This window comes from Anopheles arabiensis, chromosome 3 (genome assembly GCF_016920715.1).
Source record: "Anopheles arabiensis isolate DONGOLA chromosome 3, AaraD3, whole genome shotgun sequence".
NCBI classification, from domain to species: Eukaryota; Metazoa; Arthropoda; class Insecta; order Diptera; family Culicidae; genus Anopheles; species Anopheles arabiensis.
Genome location: NC_053518.1, coordinates 87,227,083 through 87,243,659, shown reverse-complemented (window position 1 = coordinate 87,243,659; position 16,577 = coordinate 87,227,083). Strand labels below are relative to the sequence as shown.

At 50.3% G+C, this 16,577-nt stretch overlaps 5 protein-coding genes across 9 annotated transcripts; 3 read left to right on the top strand and 2 right to left on the bottom strand.

Annotated features, from left to right (window-relative positions):
- Positions 1-1,273: 1,273 nt before the first annotated feature.
- Positions 1,274-5,280, top strand: LOC120901885 (phenoloxidase-activating factor 2-like). Of its 3 annotated transcripts, none has more exons than XM_040310229.1 (3): positions 1,274-1,439; positions 1,504-2,493; positions 5,022-5,280. In XM_040310229.1, the coding sequence occupies exons 1-3, from the start codon at positions 1,347-1,349 to the stop codon at positions 5,241-5,243; spliced, it is 1,305 nt and encodes a 434-aa protein (XP_040166163.1). In that variant the 5' UTR covers positions 1,274-1,346; the 3' UTR covers positions 5,244-5,280. The 3 variants fall into 3 exon arrangements, with proteins under 3 accessions (XP_040166163.1, XP_040166164.1, XP_040166162.1); XM_040310230.1 differs by having other exon boundaries at positions 1,504-2,512; positions 5,041-5,280; XM_040310228.1 differs by lacking the exon at positions 5,022-5,280 and having other exon boundaries at positions 1,275-1,439; positions 1,504-2,753.
- Positions 2,738-4,572, bottom strand: LOC120901884 (serine proteinase stubble-like). The gene is made up of 2 exons (XM_040310227.1): positions 4,450-4,572; positions 2,738-4,346 (listed from the first exon to the last, which is right to left on the bottom strand). Exons 1-2 carry the CDS (start codon positions 4,555-4,557, stop codon positions 2,823-2,825), a joined length of 1,632 nt encoding a protein of 543 aa, XP_040166161.1. The 5' UTR covers positions 4,558-4,572; the 3' UTR covers positions 2,738-2,822.
- On the bottom strand, positions 4,908-7,491 carry LOC120901883 (serine proteinase stubble-like). 2 transcript variants are annotated; one of them, XM_040310226.1, is made up of 3 exons: positions 7,173-7,491; positions 5,317-7,069; positions 4,908-5,232 (listed from the first exon to the last, which is right to left on the bottom strand). In XM_040310226.1, exons 1-2 carry the CDS (start codon positions 7,278-7,280, stop codon positions 5,351-5,353), a joined length of 1,827 nt encoding a protein of 608 aa, XP_040166160.1. In that variant the 5' UTR covers positions 7,281-7,491; the 3' UTR covers positions 4,908-5,232; positions 5,317-5,350. The 2 variants fall into 2 exon arrangements, with proteins under 2 accessions (XP_040166160.1, XP_040166159.1); XM_040310225.1 differs by lacking the exon at positions 4,908-5,232 and having other exon boundaries at positions 5,268-7,069; positions 7,173-7,490.
- Positions 7,492-9,611: 2,120 nt separating this feature from the next.
- LOC120901886 (phenoloxidase-activating factor 2-like) lies at positions 9,612-12,535 on the top strand. The gene is made up of 4 exons (XM_040310231.1): positions 9,612-9,739; positions 10,784-11,026; positions 11,091-11,240; positions 11,329-12,535. The coding sequence occupies exons 2-4, from the start codon at positions 10,835-10,837 to the stop codon at positions 12,268-12,270; spliced, it is 1,284 nt and encodes a 427-aa protein (XP_040166165.1). The 5' UTR covers positions 9,612-9,739; positions 10,784-10,834; the 3' UTR covers positions 12,271-12,535.
- Positions 12,536-13,989: 1,454 nt separating this feature from the next.
- LOC120901888 (phenoloxidase-activating factor 2-like) lies at positions 13,990-16,577 on the top strand. 2 transcript variants are annotated; one of them, XM_040310233.1, is made up of 3 exons: positions 13,990-14,105; positions 14,752-15,009; positions 15,392-16,577. In XM_040310233.1, exons 2-3 carry the CDS (start codon positions 14,791-14,793, stop codon positions 16,451-16,453), a joined length of 1,281 nt encoding a protein of 426 aa, XP_040166167.1. In that variant the 5' UTR covers positions 13,990-14,105; positions 14,752-14,790; the 3' UTR covers positions 16,454-16,577. The 2 variants fall into 2 exon arrangements, with proteins under 2 accessions (XP_040166167.1, XP_040166166.1); XM_040310232.1 differs by having other exon boundaries at positions 14,022-14,186.

Genomic DNA, 16,577 nt, shown 5'->3' with positions numbered 1-16,577 from the left:
GTACATAAACTTGTATTTGTCTAAACAGCTTTCTACCTTTTTGCGACCATTGTGGTGTGATTTCATTTGATAATTGATATATTGATTCACTGATTCATTGAGTTATCCAGATTTGGAGTCATCCGGAGTTGGAGTCATCCGGAATTTAAGTCATCCGGAGTTGGAGTCATCCGGAGTTGGACTCATCCAGAGTTCGAGTCATCCGGAGGTGGAATCATCCGGAGATGGAATCATACGGAGTTTTAGTCATCCAGAGTTGGATTCATAAGGTGTCAGAATCGACCGGAGTGATAGAGCTGAGTCCGGAAGTCATCCAGAGTTGGGGTCATCCGGAGTTTTAGTCATTCAGAGTTGGAGTCATCTAAAGTTGGAGTCATCCAGAGTTGGAGTCATCCAGAGTTGGAGTCATCCGGAGTTGGAATCATACGGAGTTTTAGTCATCCAGAATTGAGGTAATCTAGAATTGGAGTCATCCAGAGTTGAAGTCATCCGGGGTTGGAATCAAACGGAGTTTTAGTCATTCGGAGTTGGAATCATACGGTGTCGGAATCGACCGGAGTGATAAAGTTGAGTTCGGAAGTCATCCAGAGTTGGAGTCATCCGGAGTTGGAATCATCCGGAATGGCAGTCGACCGTGAGTGATGAGTCGTCAAAATCATCCAGAGAGATAAAGAAATGGGGCAATGGAAAAGTGATACATCCATGTAAGCCGGGGCCATAGAGTGACAACATGTTTAGATAGTCATTTTTCATTATTTAATAATAGCCTGAGGAGACCAAAGGCCCTTTTCGATGATATAAATTAAATTATAGACTCAAAGGTGGCACATTCATCCACATTATCATAAGTATATCGTTTGACTTCGAAATAAGGTGACTTTGTATGATTTGTCTTAAATATAACTGAGACAAAGTAAGATAGCGTTCGAACTCCAAAGCCAATTCTTTGCTCAGAACTTCTCCCTAGAATGGATGCGAATCAATGTAAAGATTTTCCATTGATTTGTATCAACAATTTAAGTCGAACTTGAGAACTGGCTACGAGAACTACGAACATATTCTATGTACCATCAATTTAGTGAGCCACTGTATGGCTTTTGACACTTTCTTGGAAAACAAACGTATCTCTGGGAGTTTATACCAGTTTATAAAAAAACAAACACTGCACGATCAGTGGGGAATCCCACCGAGAGGACCTACAGACTTCCAAAGGTTACCAACACACAGCACTGCCCTGTAGCTGATAACCGAAACGGTATGCACTATACCAAGCAGTCCCTCATTCGTGCCATTTGTGGCTTGCGGATAGGAAGCACTCTTGTAAAACATTCTCGCGCACAAACAATATGGCGTCATTGATGTGGTGGACTGTTTCGGCGTTGTGCTTGGCGGCTGGAATTGTGGCACAGAACGTCGAAGTGAGCACCAACAGTGAACAGGTAGGTAGATGATGCAAGATCACTAGCAAAAGTTTCATTAATTTGTGCGAATTCATCGTTGTAGTTCTGCACCACGAGCAAGGGCGAGGATGGCATCTGCGTGTATCAATATCAGTGCACGGACGGTGTGGTTAGTCATTCGGGAGCGAATATCATCGATATCAGACATCCACTGGATGACTGCAATGATCATCTGATGCAGTGTTGTGCGGAGCCGAAACAGGCTACTACCATCCCGCCGATCACGGACGGCGATGCGGATGATCAAGTAACGATTGTTCCTCCATCATCAACAGCGTCACCTACAACAGCGGGTGACGGAGATGCAAACGACACTCAGCAAGCATCGAAAAGACCACCGGTACACATCCCACCGTACGAGATCGAGGGTTGTGGCCACCGGAATCCGCACGGTATGATCTTCACGATCGAGAACAATCAGTTCAGCGAGTCCGAGTACGGGGAATACCCCTGGACGGTGGCCATATTTGCACGCACGAAGACGGAAAGTGCGCTCAAGTACCTGTGCGGCGGTGCGCTGATCGATCGGGCCGCCGTACTCACCACGGCCAGCTGCCTACACCCGTACCGGTCCGATGTGTCCTCGCTGGTGGTGCGGCTCGGTGAATGGGACATGAGTACGGTGCGCGAACCGATACCGCACATCGACAGCGAGATGGAGAGGATCTACCTGCACCCGCAGTACAGTATGACAAGCAAGGTCAACGATATCGCGATCGTCATCTTGGGCGACACGGTCGAGTTGAATCACACGGTCGGCGTGGTGTGTTTGCCACCGGCTGGCATGGTTCCCTCGACGGGTACCGACGTGACCGGTGTCGGATGGGGTGAGGTACCAAACTTTGTCGTGCCGCGGAAGCTTCCTCAGACGATCCTGAAGAAGGCGCAACTGCACCATCTGTCGCACGAGCTGTGTCAGCAGACGCTGCGCAAGCTGATGGGACGCCGGTTTCAGCTGCATTCGAGCTTCCTCTGCACCACGGCACAGGACGCGGAGATGTTGCCGTGCCGGGGCGATACGGGCTCACCGTACATGATGGAGACGGTGCCTGGTAGCGAACGGTACTACCTGGTCGGGCTTAGCTCGTGGGGCTACGACTGCAATAAGCAGGCTACACCGACGGTCCTAACGAATGTGGCGTACCATCGCGACTGGATCGATGGCGTGATAAAGGGTGAAGATCTCAACATTTGGAGCTACACGTACGAGAAGGAGCTGCTGGAGGGGCAGCAGCAACAAAATGCTGTAGATCAGAGCAGTAACGAAGAATAAAGTGGATGTTTTTGGAAAATGTTGTACGTTTTTATTGAAGTTGAGCGCAACTAACTTGGAAAGAATGTTGTACCAACACGAGGATGACACTACTCACGCTGTTTGGAGTGTCCCTTTTTGACCTTCTTTTTAAATCCTAAAACGATACGATCGATCCACTCCCGGAAATGGACCACCTTTGTCAGCACAGTATAAGGTATCTGCTTCTGATGGCAACCATATCCCCACGATACCAACCCGTGCAAGTAGTACCGATTGGTCGTGCCGGGTAGTTCCACCACAACCGGAGCACCGGCATCTCCATCACAAGGTCTTTCCTGATCGCCATGATTGGTGGTGCTGCATACGAAGCTGCTGTCCAGTATCAAGGGATACGGTCGTCGCACCCGTCTCAGCGCCTCCCGACAAATGCTCGGTTCCATGCGCTGTAGATCGAGCCGTTTCAATATCTGCGTCGGTGGTGCGTTCTCTTCCATCACTCTGCCCCAGCCTGTGGCGATCATGTTCTCCATCGGCCGAAGCGGTTGGTTGGCCGACGGCAGACACACTGGTTGTATCGTCGCTTGATATTGCACCGGATGGGCTAGCTCCAGCACGGCAATGTTGTTAAGAAGGGCAGAAGGGCTGTACCGGGGATGTTGGTGAACGCTTTTCACTCCAATATCCTCACGTGGAATTGCCATTTCATGCGTCGAGCTCATGTTCCACTCACCGAACCGTACCATAATGTTGGCCGCACGGCCACCACAGTTCGTCACACAGTGTGCCGTTGTTAGGATGGCTTTCGGGTCGATCAGTGCCCCATTGCAGCAGTAGCGCTGCTCCGGCAGCTGGAACAGTGCCACCATCCACGGGAACTCGCCATATTCTGCACGAAAATCTTCATTGATCATACGTTCCACGACACCGTTCAGATTGAGCTGGCCGCATTCCTGGTAGGAGAAGCTTTCCGGGGTGAATTGAGCCATTAGGGCAGGAGTTTGCGGTGGGTCGGCGGCATTGTTCACATCGGTAGACTCCACCGTCTGTTGATCGGGAGTGATCGGACGAAGGGGAATCGGGAGTTTGGTAGGTTCGGAGGCTCCAGTGCCTTCACTGCTCTTTGCATCGAGTGATGTTCCCAATGAATTTGCAGTAGTAGCCGACACGGGTGTAGTGCTTGCTTGTATCTCCAAGATTTGATCTGATTCGCCAACAGGATTTGGAGTAGTAGTAGTAGTTGTTGTTGTTGTAGTCGTAGTAGTAGTCGTAGTAGAAGTAGTACTGGTAGTCGCACCCATCGATAGGTCGTGTTTCGCTACCTGCGTCGCGTGAAACTCCTCCGGAAAGGCACTTTTCGGACAGCAAACCTCCTCGTACGCAGGACATCTGTTCGAACGCAGGCGAGAGGTACGCACGCTGCACGCGTCACCTTTTACGCAGTACCCTCTGTTACTATCGCACTGGGTGAGCAGCTTCGGTCTGTTCCTCGACGGCAGCTGCTCGCTCCGGTCCGGACAACAGTAATGCGTAGCATCGCTGCAAGTTGCCGCCCGTAGATCCACTTGCTCCTGATCGGGACATTCTGCCTTCGTCATACAGTAGCCTGCCCTGCTGCTGGCGGTAATACATTGCTGCGAAGATACAGACGATCGGTTACAACGCGACAGTTGGATTAACCCAGCAAAGGAAAGGAGAGCAAGGTTTTATGTCTACAAAAGCAGGGGAAATCCATACCTCTTGTTGGATGTAGTCCGCCTGTGCAGCGACCGCTACCAGCAAACATCCCGCTACTAGCGCAACCAAAACGATCCGATCCACTGCGAAACACCACCTTTCCCTCATTATGCTTGAGAATACACTGAAGCGGGACAGATTGATGAATTGTTCTCCTTGCTGGCATTGGGTTGTGGGTTTTACCAGCCCAGTCAGTGATAACAGCTGATGGTCGATCGGGGGGTCCCTACCTAGCCGAGCGCGTTACATCGGGAATCTTTTGCCTTGTTTGTGCTGCAAAACAGTACCGGTACACTGCACAGATGCAAGCAGCTTTGATAGTGGCTGAGTCGTTTAAATTGAGTCTCGACTTCTAAAGCAATAGGAAGGTTCTGATACTGTGGGTTCTTCTTAACTTGATTGTTCATTTATAAATTTTACATCATAGACATTTTTAATTTATATGCATTAAATTTCAGTTCAGTAATAAATTGTATTTTTTTTATTTTTTTTTTGCTACAAGAATTATCAAACCGCAGGCGGTTGGAATTTACAGATCATAGTCAAAATAATGGAAGATTAGCTCACCGTACATGATGGAGACGGTGCCTGGTAGCGAACGGTACTACCTGGTCGGGCTTAGCTCGTGGGGCTACGACTGCAATAAGCAGGCTACACCGACGGTCCTAACGAATGTGGCGTACCATCGCGACTGGATCGATGGCGTGATAAAGGGTGAAGATCTCAACATTTGGAGCTACACGTACGAGAAGGAGCTGCTGGAGGGGCAGCAGCAACAAAATGCTGTAGATTAGAGCAGTAACGAAGAATAAAGTGGATGTTTTTGGAAAATGTTGTACGTTTTTATTGAAGTTGAGCGCAACTAACTTGGAAAGAACGTTCCACCACCACGACGACGACACTACTCACGCTGTTTGGAGTGTCCCTTTTTGACCTTCTTTTTAAAGCCTGAAACGATACGATCGATCCACTCTCGGAAATGGACCACCTTTGTCAGCACAGTATAAGGTATCTGCTTCTGATGGCAACCATATCCCCACGATACCAACCCGTGCAAGTAGTATCGATTGGTCGTCCCGGGTAATTCCACCACAACCGGAGCACCGGCATCTCCATCACAAGGTCTTTCCTGATCGCAATGATTGGTGGTGCTGCATACGAAGCTGCTGTCCAGTATGAAGGGATACGGTCGTTGCACCCGTCTCAGCGCCTCCCGACAAATGCTCGGTTCCATGCGCTGTAGATCGAGCCGTTTCAATATCTGCGTCGGTGGTGCGTTCTCTTCCATCACTCTGCCCCAGCCTGTGGCGATCATGTTCTCCATCGCCCGAAGCGGTTGGTTGGCCGACGGCAGACACACTGGTTGTATCGTCGCTTGATATTGTACCGGATGGGCTAGCTCCAGCACGGCAATGTTGTTAAGAAGGGCAGAAGGGCTGTACCGGGGATGTTGGTGAACGCTTTTCACTCCAATATCCTCACGTGGAATTGCCATTTCATGCGTCGAGCTCATGTTCCACTCACCGAACCGTACCATAATGTTGGCCGCACGGACACCACAGTTCGTCACACAGTGTGCCGTTGTTAGGATGGCTTTCGGGTCGATCAGTGCCCCATTGCAGCAGTAGCGCTGCTCCGGCAGCTGGAACAGTGCCACCATCCACGGGAACTCGCCATATTCTGCACGAAAATCTTCATTGATCATACGTTCCACGACACCGTTCAGATTGAGTTGGCCGCATTCCTGGTAGGAGAAGCTTTCCGGGGTGAATTGACCCATTAGGGCAGGAGTTTGCGGTGGGTCGGCGGCGTTTGGTGGTATGACAGGGAAGGTGGTTGTGTCCGTTTCTTGCAGGGAATTATCATCCACTAACGCAGTATCGATTATTGATGTAACGATGTCGTTGGATTCGGCAGATGAGGTAAGTTCGAGTTGCGCATCCGAGGTGTTGGTAGTCGGTTTTGCCGATTTCTCGATAGAATCGGTGGCATTGTTCACATCGGTAGACTCCACCGTCTGTTGATCGGGAGTGATCGGACGAAGGGGAATCGGGAGTTTGGTAGGTTCGGAGGCTCCAGTGCCTTCACTGCTCTGTGCATCGAGTGATGTTCCCAATGAATTTGCAGTAGTAGCCGACACGGGTGTAGTGCTTGCTTGTATCTCCAAGATTTGATCTGATTCGCCAACAGGATTTGGAGTAGTAGTAGTAGTAGTGGTAGTAGTAGTAGTTGTTGTTGTAGTCGTAGTAGTAGTCGTAGTAGAAGTAGTACTGGTTGTCGCACCTATCGATAGGTCGTGTTTCGCTACCTGCGTCGCGTGAAACTCCTCCGGAAAGGCACTTTTCGGACAGCAAACCTCCTCGTACGCAGGACATCTGTTCGAACGCAGGCGGAAGGTACGCACGCTGCACGCGTCACCTTTTACGCAGTACCCTCTGTTACTGTCGCACTGGGTGAGCAGCTTCGGTCTGTTCCTCGACGGCAGCTGCTCGCTCCGGTCCGGACAACAGTAATGCGTAGCATCGCTGCAAGTTGCCGCCCGTAGATCCACTTGCTCCTGATCGGGACATTCTGCCTTCGTCATACAGTAGCCTGCCCTGTTGCTGGCGGTAACACATTGCTGCGAAGATACAGACGATCGGTTACAACGCGACAGTTGGATTTACCCAGCAAAGCAAAGGAGAGCAAGGTTTTATGTCTACAAAAGCAGGGGAAATCCATACCTCTTGTTGGATGTAGTCCGCCTGTGCAGCGACCGCTACCAGCAAACATCCCGCTACTAGCGCAACCAAAACGATCCGATCCATTGCGAAACACCACCTTTCCCTCATTATGCTTGAGAATACACTGAAGCGGGACAGATTAATGAATTATTCTCCTTGCCGGCATTGGGCTGTGGGTTTTACCAGCCCAGTCAGTGATAACAGCTGATGGTCGATCGGGGGGTCTACCTAGCCGAGCGCGTTACAGCGGGAATCTTTTGCCTTGTTTGTGCTGCAAAACTGTACCGGTACACTGCACAGATGCATGTAGCGTTGATAGTGGCTGATTCGTTAAAATTGAGTGACTTCTAAAGCAATAGGTAGGTTCTGATACTGTGGGTTCTTCTTAACTTTATTGTTTTTCAATAAATTGTACATCATTTTTAATTTATATGCATTAAATTTCAGTTCAGTAATAAAATGTATCTTTTTCATGTTTTTTTTGCAACAAGAATTATCAAACCGCAGGCGGATGGAATTTACAGATCATAGTCAAAATAATGGAAGATTAGGTAGAATAAAATGATAATCTTCAACGTACGGTTTGAAGAGGCACACTGACGCATGATTTATACAAAATTAATGCAAATAAGAACTGAATTAATGCAAATGTATTCAAACTGATACGGGTTAATTCATAATTAATCGAACAATTTAATTTATTTATATTTTAATTTCATGTAATATGTTATGAAAATTAGAAAAGGATTCTTTTTCCCCTCATTTGTCATAACATGCTGAGCCAGTCTAGCCCTGCCTAAGCCACTAATCAGCTTGGCTATCTGTAACTTGTTGATGTACCCATAGTAGAATGATCAATCCTCCGTATGAGACGGGAATAGACAGGGAAGAGCTACTACACCCACTATTTTTCTACTTTTTGTCAATTTATTTACGTTACAATTTACGTACATTGAGGGGGGCGGTCGGACAGTCTGTTCGATAGTTGCGTGGATTTCTGCAGGGCCGAATGAAATCGAATCCAAACCGAGGTCCCATCACCTCGCAGCAACGACTTAACTGTTATACGGAACAATGTTTCCCTGTAATGTACTTATCTTATTTTGTAGTAAAGGCAAACATTGTGAACATTGCGCTCTCAGAAATCGATGCTTTAGAGACTACAATTGGTGACTGAACGCCAAAAACCAAGCGCCAATGATTGTAAGTTATAATATACTGACATGACCGCGTTGATCGTTACACCAAAAAGAAGAACAATAACAATAATAATAATAATAATAAAATAATAATAATAATAATAATAATAATAATAATAATAATTATAATTATAATAATAATAATAATAATAATTATAATAACAATAATAATAATAATAACAATAATAATAATAATAATAATAATAACAATAATAATAATAATAATAATAATAATAATAATAATAATATTAATAATAATAATAATAATAATAATAATAATAATAATAATAATAATAATAATAATAATAATAATAATAATAATAATAATAATAATAATAATAATAATAATAATAAGGAGAAGAAGAAGCAGAATAAGACTATGTATTGACATAAGATGGACGCTACGTTTAAACATGATAGTCTAAGAAATGATGAACAATAATCAGAGAAAAATACATAAAAGCAATTTTAAACACATCGTTGCCATGGAGACACTAATGTTTGACAGTAGCTAAGCGATCATTTTCTTCGTTCTTTATCCGAGATTTTAATATTGAAGGTAGAATAATACATAGCTCAAGGTGTTGTATAACAATATGACATGGTAATACGATTAGTATCGTTAATAATCATCCATTAAACATTAATCATCATAATCACATCGTAGTCGAAGATCACGATTGCATAAAAATGCACTTTGCGTCGTTTGACAAGTGCATCTGCAATGGAAATTGGAAATGAGCAATGCGCTATTGCTCTCTATCTGATTAGCCGTTGGTGATAGAAGTTTTGCACAATTTGATGTGCACAAAAGCGATACAGACGAATAAAACAAAAACACCGAAAATCAATAAAATGACAAATTTATGTTCGAAAATCGCAGATCAATGACCGGACCAGTGGAACCGTTCGAACAGTGCCAATGGTCCATCAAAAGTGCAATACCTTTTCCTCCGGCCGGTTCGCACAAAACCGTAAGTGGTCGAATCGTTTCGGGCGTTCAATCTGAATAGCATTAGCGCTTGATCGTTGCGTGTAGAATAAATATATTCCCGTGTTCTCTTTCTATCTTCTCTCTCTCACACAGCCTCCTATAGACGGAAGATCCCACGATCGCTTTCGCGTACAGCGCCTTCTATACACTAATGCTAATTCCTTCTATTGTACATCACACGATGTTAGAGGTATGCGTGAGTACGGCGTACCCGACCAGACCCGATCGTTGCCTACTACGATCGGTCATCCATCAAGCTCGAAGGGATTGCGCCCCTCCACGATTGCTCAGTGTGCTTGCGAGTACAAGTACTAACACTCCGTAGTGCGTAGAAATCGTAGAGACCTCAGAGCCAGAGTAGGGTCACCACTACGGTACGTATTACAAACGATCGGGTCAAAGGCAGGCAAATGTTCTGCCGGTTGTTTTTTTTTTCGAAGAGGGTAGCGGCGATGTAGTTGCTGGACCTGTTTTATGAGTGTGTGTTAGTTCCGTGGGTCCATCTGAAATCAGTGTGTTTCCGTTCCGGACCGGCTAATTGCAAGCGGCGCAGTAATACACTGTTGGGTTTTTTCGATACTCAATAATGCCAGCGACAAAAACCAGTTTTTTCATTGGCAGGGTTATACCGCAGAGCCTCTACTACCCACGCTCTCTAGTCTAAATTGCCCCACCCCCCTCCCCTTTTGCCGGGTGACATTGGAACTTTAGTAACACTCATCCCCTCCCCCCATCTCTCTCCCTCTCGCTCGGACCCCTTCTGACTGTGGGTCAACTTCATGCAACTCTTGCAAACAGAACGGAAATGATCAAGCACTTCTTGGCCGGGCTGAAACCAGCTGCTCGGTGTACAGTGAAAGCCATCTTGTTTTCCATCCAATCCGCAAACAATCAAAAAGTCAAAAGCTCTGCTAGATCACGTAGACACAGCGCAGGGTTTGGGGGATTCGTCGAAATGTCTAACAAACGGTTCAGATTCCCAATTTTGCACTCTAGCGATCTGTCTGTCTGGCTTTGTGCGTGCGATCTCTCTGTTTGCGTTCAATCAGCCGGTTTTTGGCTGATTCGATCGGCCTGAATGCTCGCCCTTCCTCGGGTCCCGCCGTCCCAACTCCCAAGGGAAACCGGTTCCCGGGCCAAGGGGATGAGATGTTGGCCGCGGCGGGGCAGTGCATCATCTTCTTCAGCTCGGGTGGAGAGGCTTTTTTTTTCGTGGTAGTCGTGTTTGTCAGTTCGTCGCCACCCGGACTCACTCCCGCGACACGGCTCCCGCTGCAACCCGCTTGCGTTTGTGCGCGTGTGTGGCGTGCGGCCAAGCACACCAACACAAGCGCGCCCAGGCACGAATCCGGCACAATCAGCTCCGCGCGCCGCTTAAAACATACTAACGCACCGACGGCACACTTCATTCTCCACAGAGCCTAGCGGCGGAGAGCACACAGTACGCGCGCACCATCCGAGCACAAACCATGCAGCAGTTCCGTGCGGCGCTGGCGCTGTTCGCGCTGGTGGCCATCGCCGTCACCCGCCCGACCGCGGCCGACGATCTCAGCCTGGACGATCTGATCAACTCCGTGTTTACGACGGCGGCGCCCGGTAAGGGAGCGCCACCGCCGACCAGTGCGCCGCCCCTGCCGCCGACGCCCGACGTTGGCGTGAAGGTAAGTGTGTTTGCACCTCCCGCAAAGGAAGTCCCTAATCCGGCTTGTCTCCACTTCTGATCAGGGTGGACCGTGCGGAGGGGAAGCGGTATGCATCCAGAAGTATCTCTGCTCGAACAGCAGCACCTCCGGCGAGGGCCTGATCGATATTCGCTTCTCCGACGACAACCCGTGCGTCGACTATCTGCTCCAGTGCTGCTTCGAGGAAGACATTGTAAGTATTTGTTGCTGTTTTTCTCGTGATAAGTGTCTGAGTGCATAAGTGATTGTGATTGCCTTTTTTCCTTTCCCTTCGGATAAAGATTCAACCTCCTCCGCCAGTACCGCCGGCACCGGGTCCGAACCCCGGTCCTGGTCCGAGCCCCGGTCCCGGTCCGGCCCCGATTCCACCGCCCATGCCCGAATCGCGATGCGGCCGCCGTAATGTGGATGGTATCGGGTTCCGCATCACCGGCTCCAAGAACAGCGAGGCCGAGTACGGCGAGTTCCCGTGGATGGTGGCGATCCTCAAGACGGAGGAGGTGCTCGGCCAGCTGCGCGAGAACGTCTACACCTGCGGCGGTTCGCTCATCCACCGGCAGGTCGTGCTGACCGGCGCCCACTGCGTGCAGAACAAGCAGCCGTCCCAGCTTAAGGTGCGTGTAGGCGAGTGGGACACCCAGACGAAGAACGAGATCTACCCGCACCAGGACCGATCGGTGGTGGAGATTGTCGTCCATCCCGACTACTACAAGGGCGGTCTGCACAACGATGTGGCCCTACTGTTCCTTAACGCGCCCGTCGAACCGAACGAAAGCATCCAGACGGTGTGTCTGCCCCCGCAGGACATGGCGTTCAACCACGAGACGTGCTTTGCCAGCGGCTGGGGCAAGGACGTGTTCGGTAAGGCCGGCACGTACCAGGTCATCCTGAAGAAGATTGATCTGCCGGTCGTGCCGAACGATCAGTGCCAGACGGCGCTGCGCACCACGCGCCTCGGGCCCAAGTTTAACCTGCACAAGAGCTTCATCTGTGCGGGCGGTGTGCCCGGCAAGGATACGTGCAAGGGTGACGGCGGTTCGCCGCTCGTCTGTCCCATCCCGAACTCGCCCCACCACTACTACCAGACGGGGCTGGTCGCGTGGGGCATCGGCTGCGGCGAGAACGGCATCCCGGGCGTGTACGCCAACGTGGCCAAGTTCCGCGGCTGGATCGATCAGCACATGGTGCAGCGCAACTTCGGCACGGACAGCTACACGCCCTAGGTGGCGACAGTAGAGTAAAGATTGCTTTTTTTATGAACGGGCATGAAGAAGATGAAGAAAGGCTTGCAGCTTATCAGCTCGACACACGGGATTTGACCCCATCGGGACGACCCCCGACCCAAATTCCCAACAAAGTGACAACCCCAAGACGTGGTGTGGTGTGAAAGCTTTTTGCCTCTTCCATCTAGCACCAGTACGTGATTTATGATAACTTTTAAAAGAACAAATGTGTAAACACAATAAAACTCCTCTAACAGACAAAATATTCGTATGCCGTAGCTCTCTCTCTCTCTATCTCGCTAACTGTATTCCAAACAAATATTTGTCCGAATGCTTCACTTCCACAGCAGGGGTTCGTTTCAGCAAAACAAACAGCGCCGTGAAGTGTCTTCCAAAATTTATTCTACTTTTCTTCTTCTGTATTTCCTACCCTGGGACGGCTACAGGCCGAGACGGAACGGCCAGCAAAATAAATGGGGGAAAAAACGACAAAACAACGAGCAGGAAACGAGTTTGGTAACATCGCCCAAGCTCCAACCCAGCGAGCGATCGCCGGTCAAGGTGAGTTGGCTGACGGCATTCTTCAGGGTCAGCGCCTTCTGCGCGATCGTATTATAGCTGCAGCACGCAGGCAGAAGAACATCGATTGCAGCAATATCTACCGCTGCTACTGCTGCTGCTCTTCCTCCTTCGGGAAGAGATCGAACACGGGCCAATTAGCACGGCCAAATACGGAAGGCGCAAGCGAGGAGGTGCCAAATGGCGTTTGCGCGAGTCGGGTGCAAGCGGGCAGAGTTAATTATTATTCCGCACAATTTGTCCATCCGGGTCCGGCGCTGTTGTTTGTTTGCCAGGGTTGCTTCGATTGGATGAGTTTGGCACGTCACCCACCACCTCGCGGTGAATGCTGGTGAAGTTGGGAGTTGGGAGTTGCGGCTGCGAAATGGTCAAGATTAGTAAAAAAAGACAAAACTGAATCATTTTACAGGGGTTTTTGTTGCTGTTTGTTTTGCACACAGGGAGGATTTTCCAGGTATTAATAACGATCTTCGACGCAGCAAACAAACTATCCTCACAAACATGTTTCAAGGTTTTTTTTTGTGGCTGTGCCTTGAACGAGCTGTTTGTTAAAAGCCTAGGAAAGTCCACCAAAGTTCGCCATTTTCGGGCAAAATAGGTAAAAAGCTGGAGGGGATTTTTGTTGTTTCTACCGGAACCACACAAAAAAAAAAACATCATCGATTTCCCCCCTCCCAAAGATTGTGAAAGTTGCCAACAATTTCGAATCTGGGTTAGGTTCGGCCGGAGCCTGACGGATCATGAGGTTATCGGGCGCTCTATCGGGGGTTTGGTTGTTTTGGTTGTCTTGGATGCTGCAAAGCCTTGGCAAGATTCAGCCGAGGGACGCAGCATTAGAATAAAGATTTCATGCTCTCCTCCCCCATCCCCCATCCCCCTCCACACTGGAATGGAAACCGGTCGGCAGTTGCACCGGTGTCCCAAGCAAAAGGGCAGGGTAGGGGGAGGAGTGTGATCGTTTCGGAACCTACAGGGAGCTGCGGGGATTCACCCGCGGACGATCGCAAGAGGGGGAGAGGCGGCGGCACGTGTGTTATCGCAATCCGGTTCTCTGGAGCTCCCTTCTAGCCAACACACACAGAATCCGATCGGATCGGATCGGATCGTACGCACACCACCGCAGCCCAGCCGCGGCTAAGGCGGTGTCGGTGCCTTAAAGCCATACGATCGCGCGTCCGCGTAGCTCAATCCACTACTGACCGCGGACGGTGTCGCACGCGGTTTGTTGTGCAGCCTCACTCACATCGAATCTGCCGGTAAGCTTCCGAACCGGGTGCCATTGAACGTGTTTATTGTTAGTGTGTGCGTGTGCGTGTGTGTGTGTGCAGTGTTTGGAGGTGAGTATTGAACGCATTTGACATGGAGGGGAGGGGTATTCAAACACGGTGCCCGAGATAAGGGAAGGCGGCACACACGATCGTCTACCGATCGTATGCGCTCTTTCGTACATCTATGGCTAGGGGTTATCGTGCGAGATCACCTACAAGCGGGTGCAAGTGTGTGTGTGTAGTGTGTTTTATTTTGGTATTTCCCCCGCGACTGATGATTGCCCGGCGAAATCAATACGAAACATAAAACCGGAATGTCCCCGGGATGCGCAGGCGATAATTACAAAACGCTACAACAGCGGCTTGCTTGCTTTCGCGTCAATAACAGGAGCTAATCTAGCTTGAGTTTCTAAAAAGCAGGGACGGCATTTACAGCCTAATTTGTATTCTGGTCGGGTGAGGTCGGTCGCACCGTTGTCGTTTCACATCTCTAGTGTGTGATCCTCCTGCATGGAAGCTGCTTTGCATCTTCTCACACACTGCCGTACAGACGGCACCACTGGAGCATCAACTACTCTGTCAAAAGCTGAAGGATTTAAAACCTGTTTTACTTTTGCTTTTGCTCCTCTTCCAGGTCCATAGGCCCATCCCCAAAACACATCCCAACGACACAATGCTATCGCGAACGGTCGCGGTGCTTGCCGCGGTAGCGCTAATGGCGGGCCTGGTCGCCTCCCAGGATACGCTCGACGACCTCTACCTCTCGCTGTACAATCTGACCGAGAACAAAAACACTGTCACGGAACCGCCAGCACCACCGCCGGCGCCGGCAGCAGCAGCAGCTCCGGCGGCGGCCCCCGCCCCCGCTCCGGCCCCTGCCCAGCCGCGCTACGTAAGTAGTTGGGATGTTGAAGTAGCTTCTAGTGATGGGTGAAGTCGGCAAAAATCCGGATTCGACTCCGATCCGACTCCGATAACTTCAGAAGCGATTCTGGAAGGTAGGTCCGCCTAGAATGATCCGGAGTCTTTCCGAATCTTCTGGAGCCGTCCCGTATCGGAGTCGTCCGGAGTGGCCCGAAGTCGTCCGGAGTCACTCGGCGTCGTCCTGAGTCGTTCGGAGTGGGATTCGTTCAAAATCGGAGTCGTCTGGAATCGATTGGAGTCTCCTCCGGACGACTCTTGACGACTTCGGCCAACTCCGACTCCTCACGACTCACTAGTAGTGTCCCTTAGTACTCAATTAACCTGAAACCGTTGCCTTCCTTCCCTTGCAGACCTGCACCGGCGAGTGTGTACAGTACTATCTGTGCAGCGACAACAAGATCATCACAGACGGCGCCGGCATCATCGACATCCGTGTCGGCGAAGATCCGGCCGAGGAGTACGAGTGTCCCCACTTCCTGAACACGTGCTGTGAGAAGGACTCCGTGCTGGATGAGCCGCCACCAAGCGCTACCAAGGCACCGCCGACCAGCGTGCCGGATGCGCGCCGTCCGACCTGCGGTATGCGCAACGAGAACGGCATCGGCTTCCGCATCGAGGGCCAGAAGGATGGCGAGTCCGAGTACGGCGAGTTCCCGTGGATGTTGGCCGTGCTGCGGGAGGAGCGTGTCGCCGACAGCAACCTGAACGTGTACGAGTGCGGTGCGTCGCTGATCGCGCCGAACGTGGTACTGACCGCGGCCCACTGCGTGTTCAACAAGCAGAAGGAGCAGCTGCTGATACGGGCCGGCGAATGGGACACGCAGACGCGCAACGAGCTGTACCAGCATCAGGATCGCCGGGTCGCCGAGGTCATCACGCACGAAGCGTTCAACAAGGCGTCGCTGGCGAACGATGTGGCACTGCTGATACTCACCGAGCCGTTCCAGCTGGCCGAGAACGTGCAGCCGATCTGTCTGCCGCCGAAGGGGACGTCGTTCGATCGCACCAAGTGTTTCGCCTCCGGCTGGGGCAAGAACGTGTTTGGCAAGGAGGGCAAGTACCAGGTGATACTGAAGAAGGTCGAGCTGCCGGTGGTGCCGCACACCGAGTGCCAACAGTCACTGCGCAGCACGCGGCTGGGCAAGCGGTTCGCGCTGCACCAGAGCTTCCTGTGCGCTGGCGGTGTGGCTGGAAAGGACACGTGCCGTGGCGATGGAGGCTCTCCGCTGGTGTGCCCGGTTCCGGGATCGCCCACCCACTACTATCAGGCGGGCATCGTGGCGTGGGGCATTGGCTGCGGCGAGAACGGCATCCCCGGCGTGTACGGCAATGTGGCGTTCTTCCGCGACTGGATCGATCAGCAGCTGGTGCAGCGTAGCATTCTAGCACGGGACTATGTCTACACGCCGTAAGCTAGCTCTTGGACTCAACTCTTTCGACGAAAAATGGAGACAATCGTTTAGTAACGTGCAGCATATACTTGTATTAAGGTTGACGTAATAATAAAAACCTAAAAAAAAAACATAAATATGAAAA

What these genes read in the sequence shown, in the direction of transcription:
- LOC120901885 (XM_040310228.1), top strand. Translation starts at nt 1,347, where the DNA reads ATGGCGTCATTGATGTGGTGGACTGTTTCGGCGTTGTGCTTGGCGGCT. An exon ending in TGAGCACCAACAGTGAACAG is followed by an intron (nt 1,440 to 1,503) that starts GTAGGTAGATGA and finishes TCATCGTTGTAG; the next exon opens with TTCTGCACCACGAGCAAGGG.
- LOC120901884 (XM_040310227.1), bottom strand. Translation starts at nt 4,557, where the DNA reads ATGAGGGAAAGGTGGTGTTTCGCAGTGGATCGGATCGTTTTGGTTGCG. An exon ending in CGGACTACATCCAACAAGAG is followed by an intron (nt 4,347 to 4,449) that starts GTATGGATTTCC and finishes GTATCTTCGCAG; the next exon opens with CAATGTATTACCGCCAGCAG.
- LOC120901883 (XM_040310226.1), bottom strand. Translation starts at nt 7,280, where the DNA reads ATGAGGGAAAGGTGGTGTTTCGCAATGGATCGGATCGTTTTGGTTGCG. An exon ending in CGGACTACATCCAACAAGAG is followed by an intron (nt 7,070 to 7,172) that starts GTATGGATTTCC and finishes GTATCTTCGCAG; the next exon opens with CAATGTGTTACCGCCAGCAA.
- LOC120901886 (XM_040310231.1), top strand. Translation starts at nt 10,835, where the DNA reads ATGCAGCAGTTCCGTGCGGCGCTGGCGCTGTTCGCGCTGGTGGCCATC. An exon ending in CGCCCGACGTTGGCGTGAAG is followed by an intron (nt 11,027 to 11,090) that starts GTAAGTGTGTTT and finishes ACTTCTGATCAG; the next exon opens with GGTGGACCGTGCGGAGGGGA. An exon ending in GCTGCTTCGAGGAAGACATT is followed by an intron (nt 11,241 to 11,328) that starts GTAAGTATTTGT and finishes CTTCGGATAAAG; the next exon opens with ATTCAACCTCCTCCGCCAGT.
- LOC120901888 (XM_040310233.1), top strand. Translation starts at nt 14,791, where the DNA reads ATGCTATCGCGAACGGTCGCGGTGCTTGCCGCGGTAGCGCTAATGGCG. An exon ending in CCCCTGCCCAGCCGCGCTAC is followed by an intron (nt 15,010 to 15,391) that starts GTAAGTAGTTGG and finishes CTTCCCTTGCAG; the next exon opens with ACCTGCACCGGCGAGTGTGT.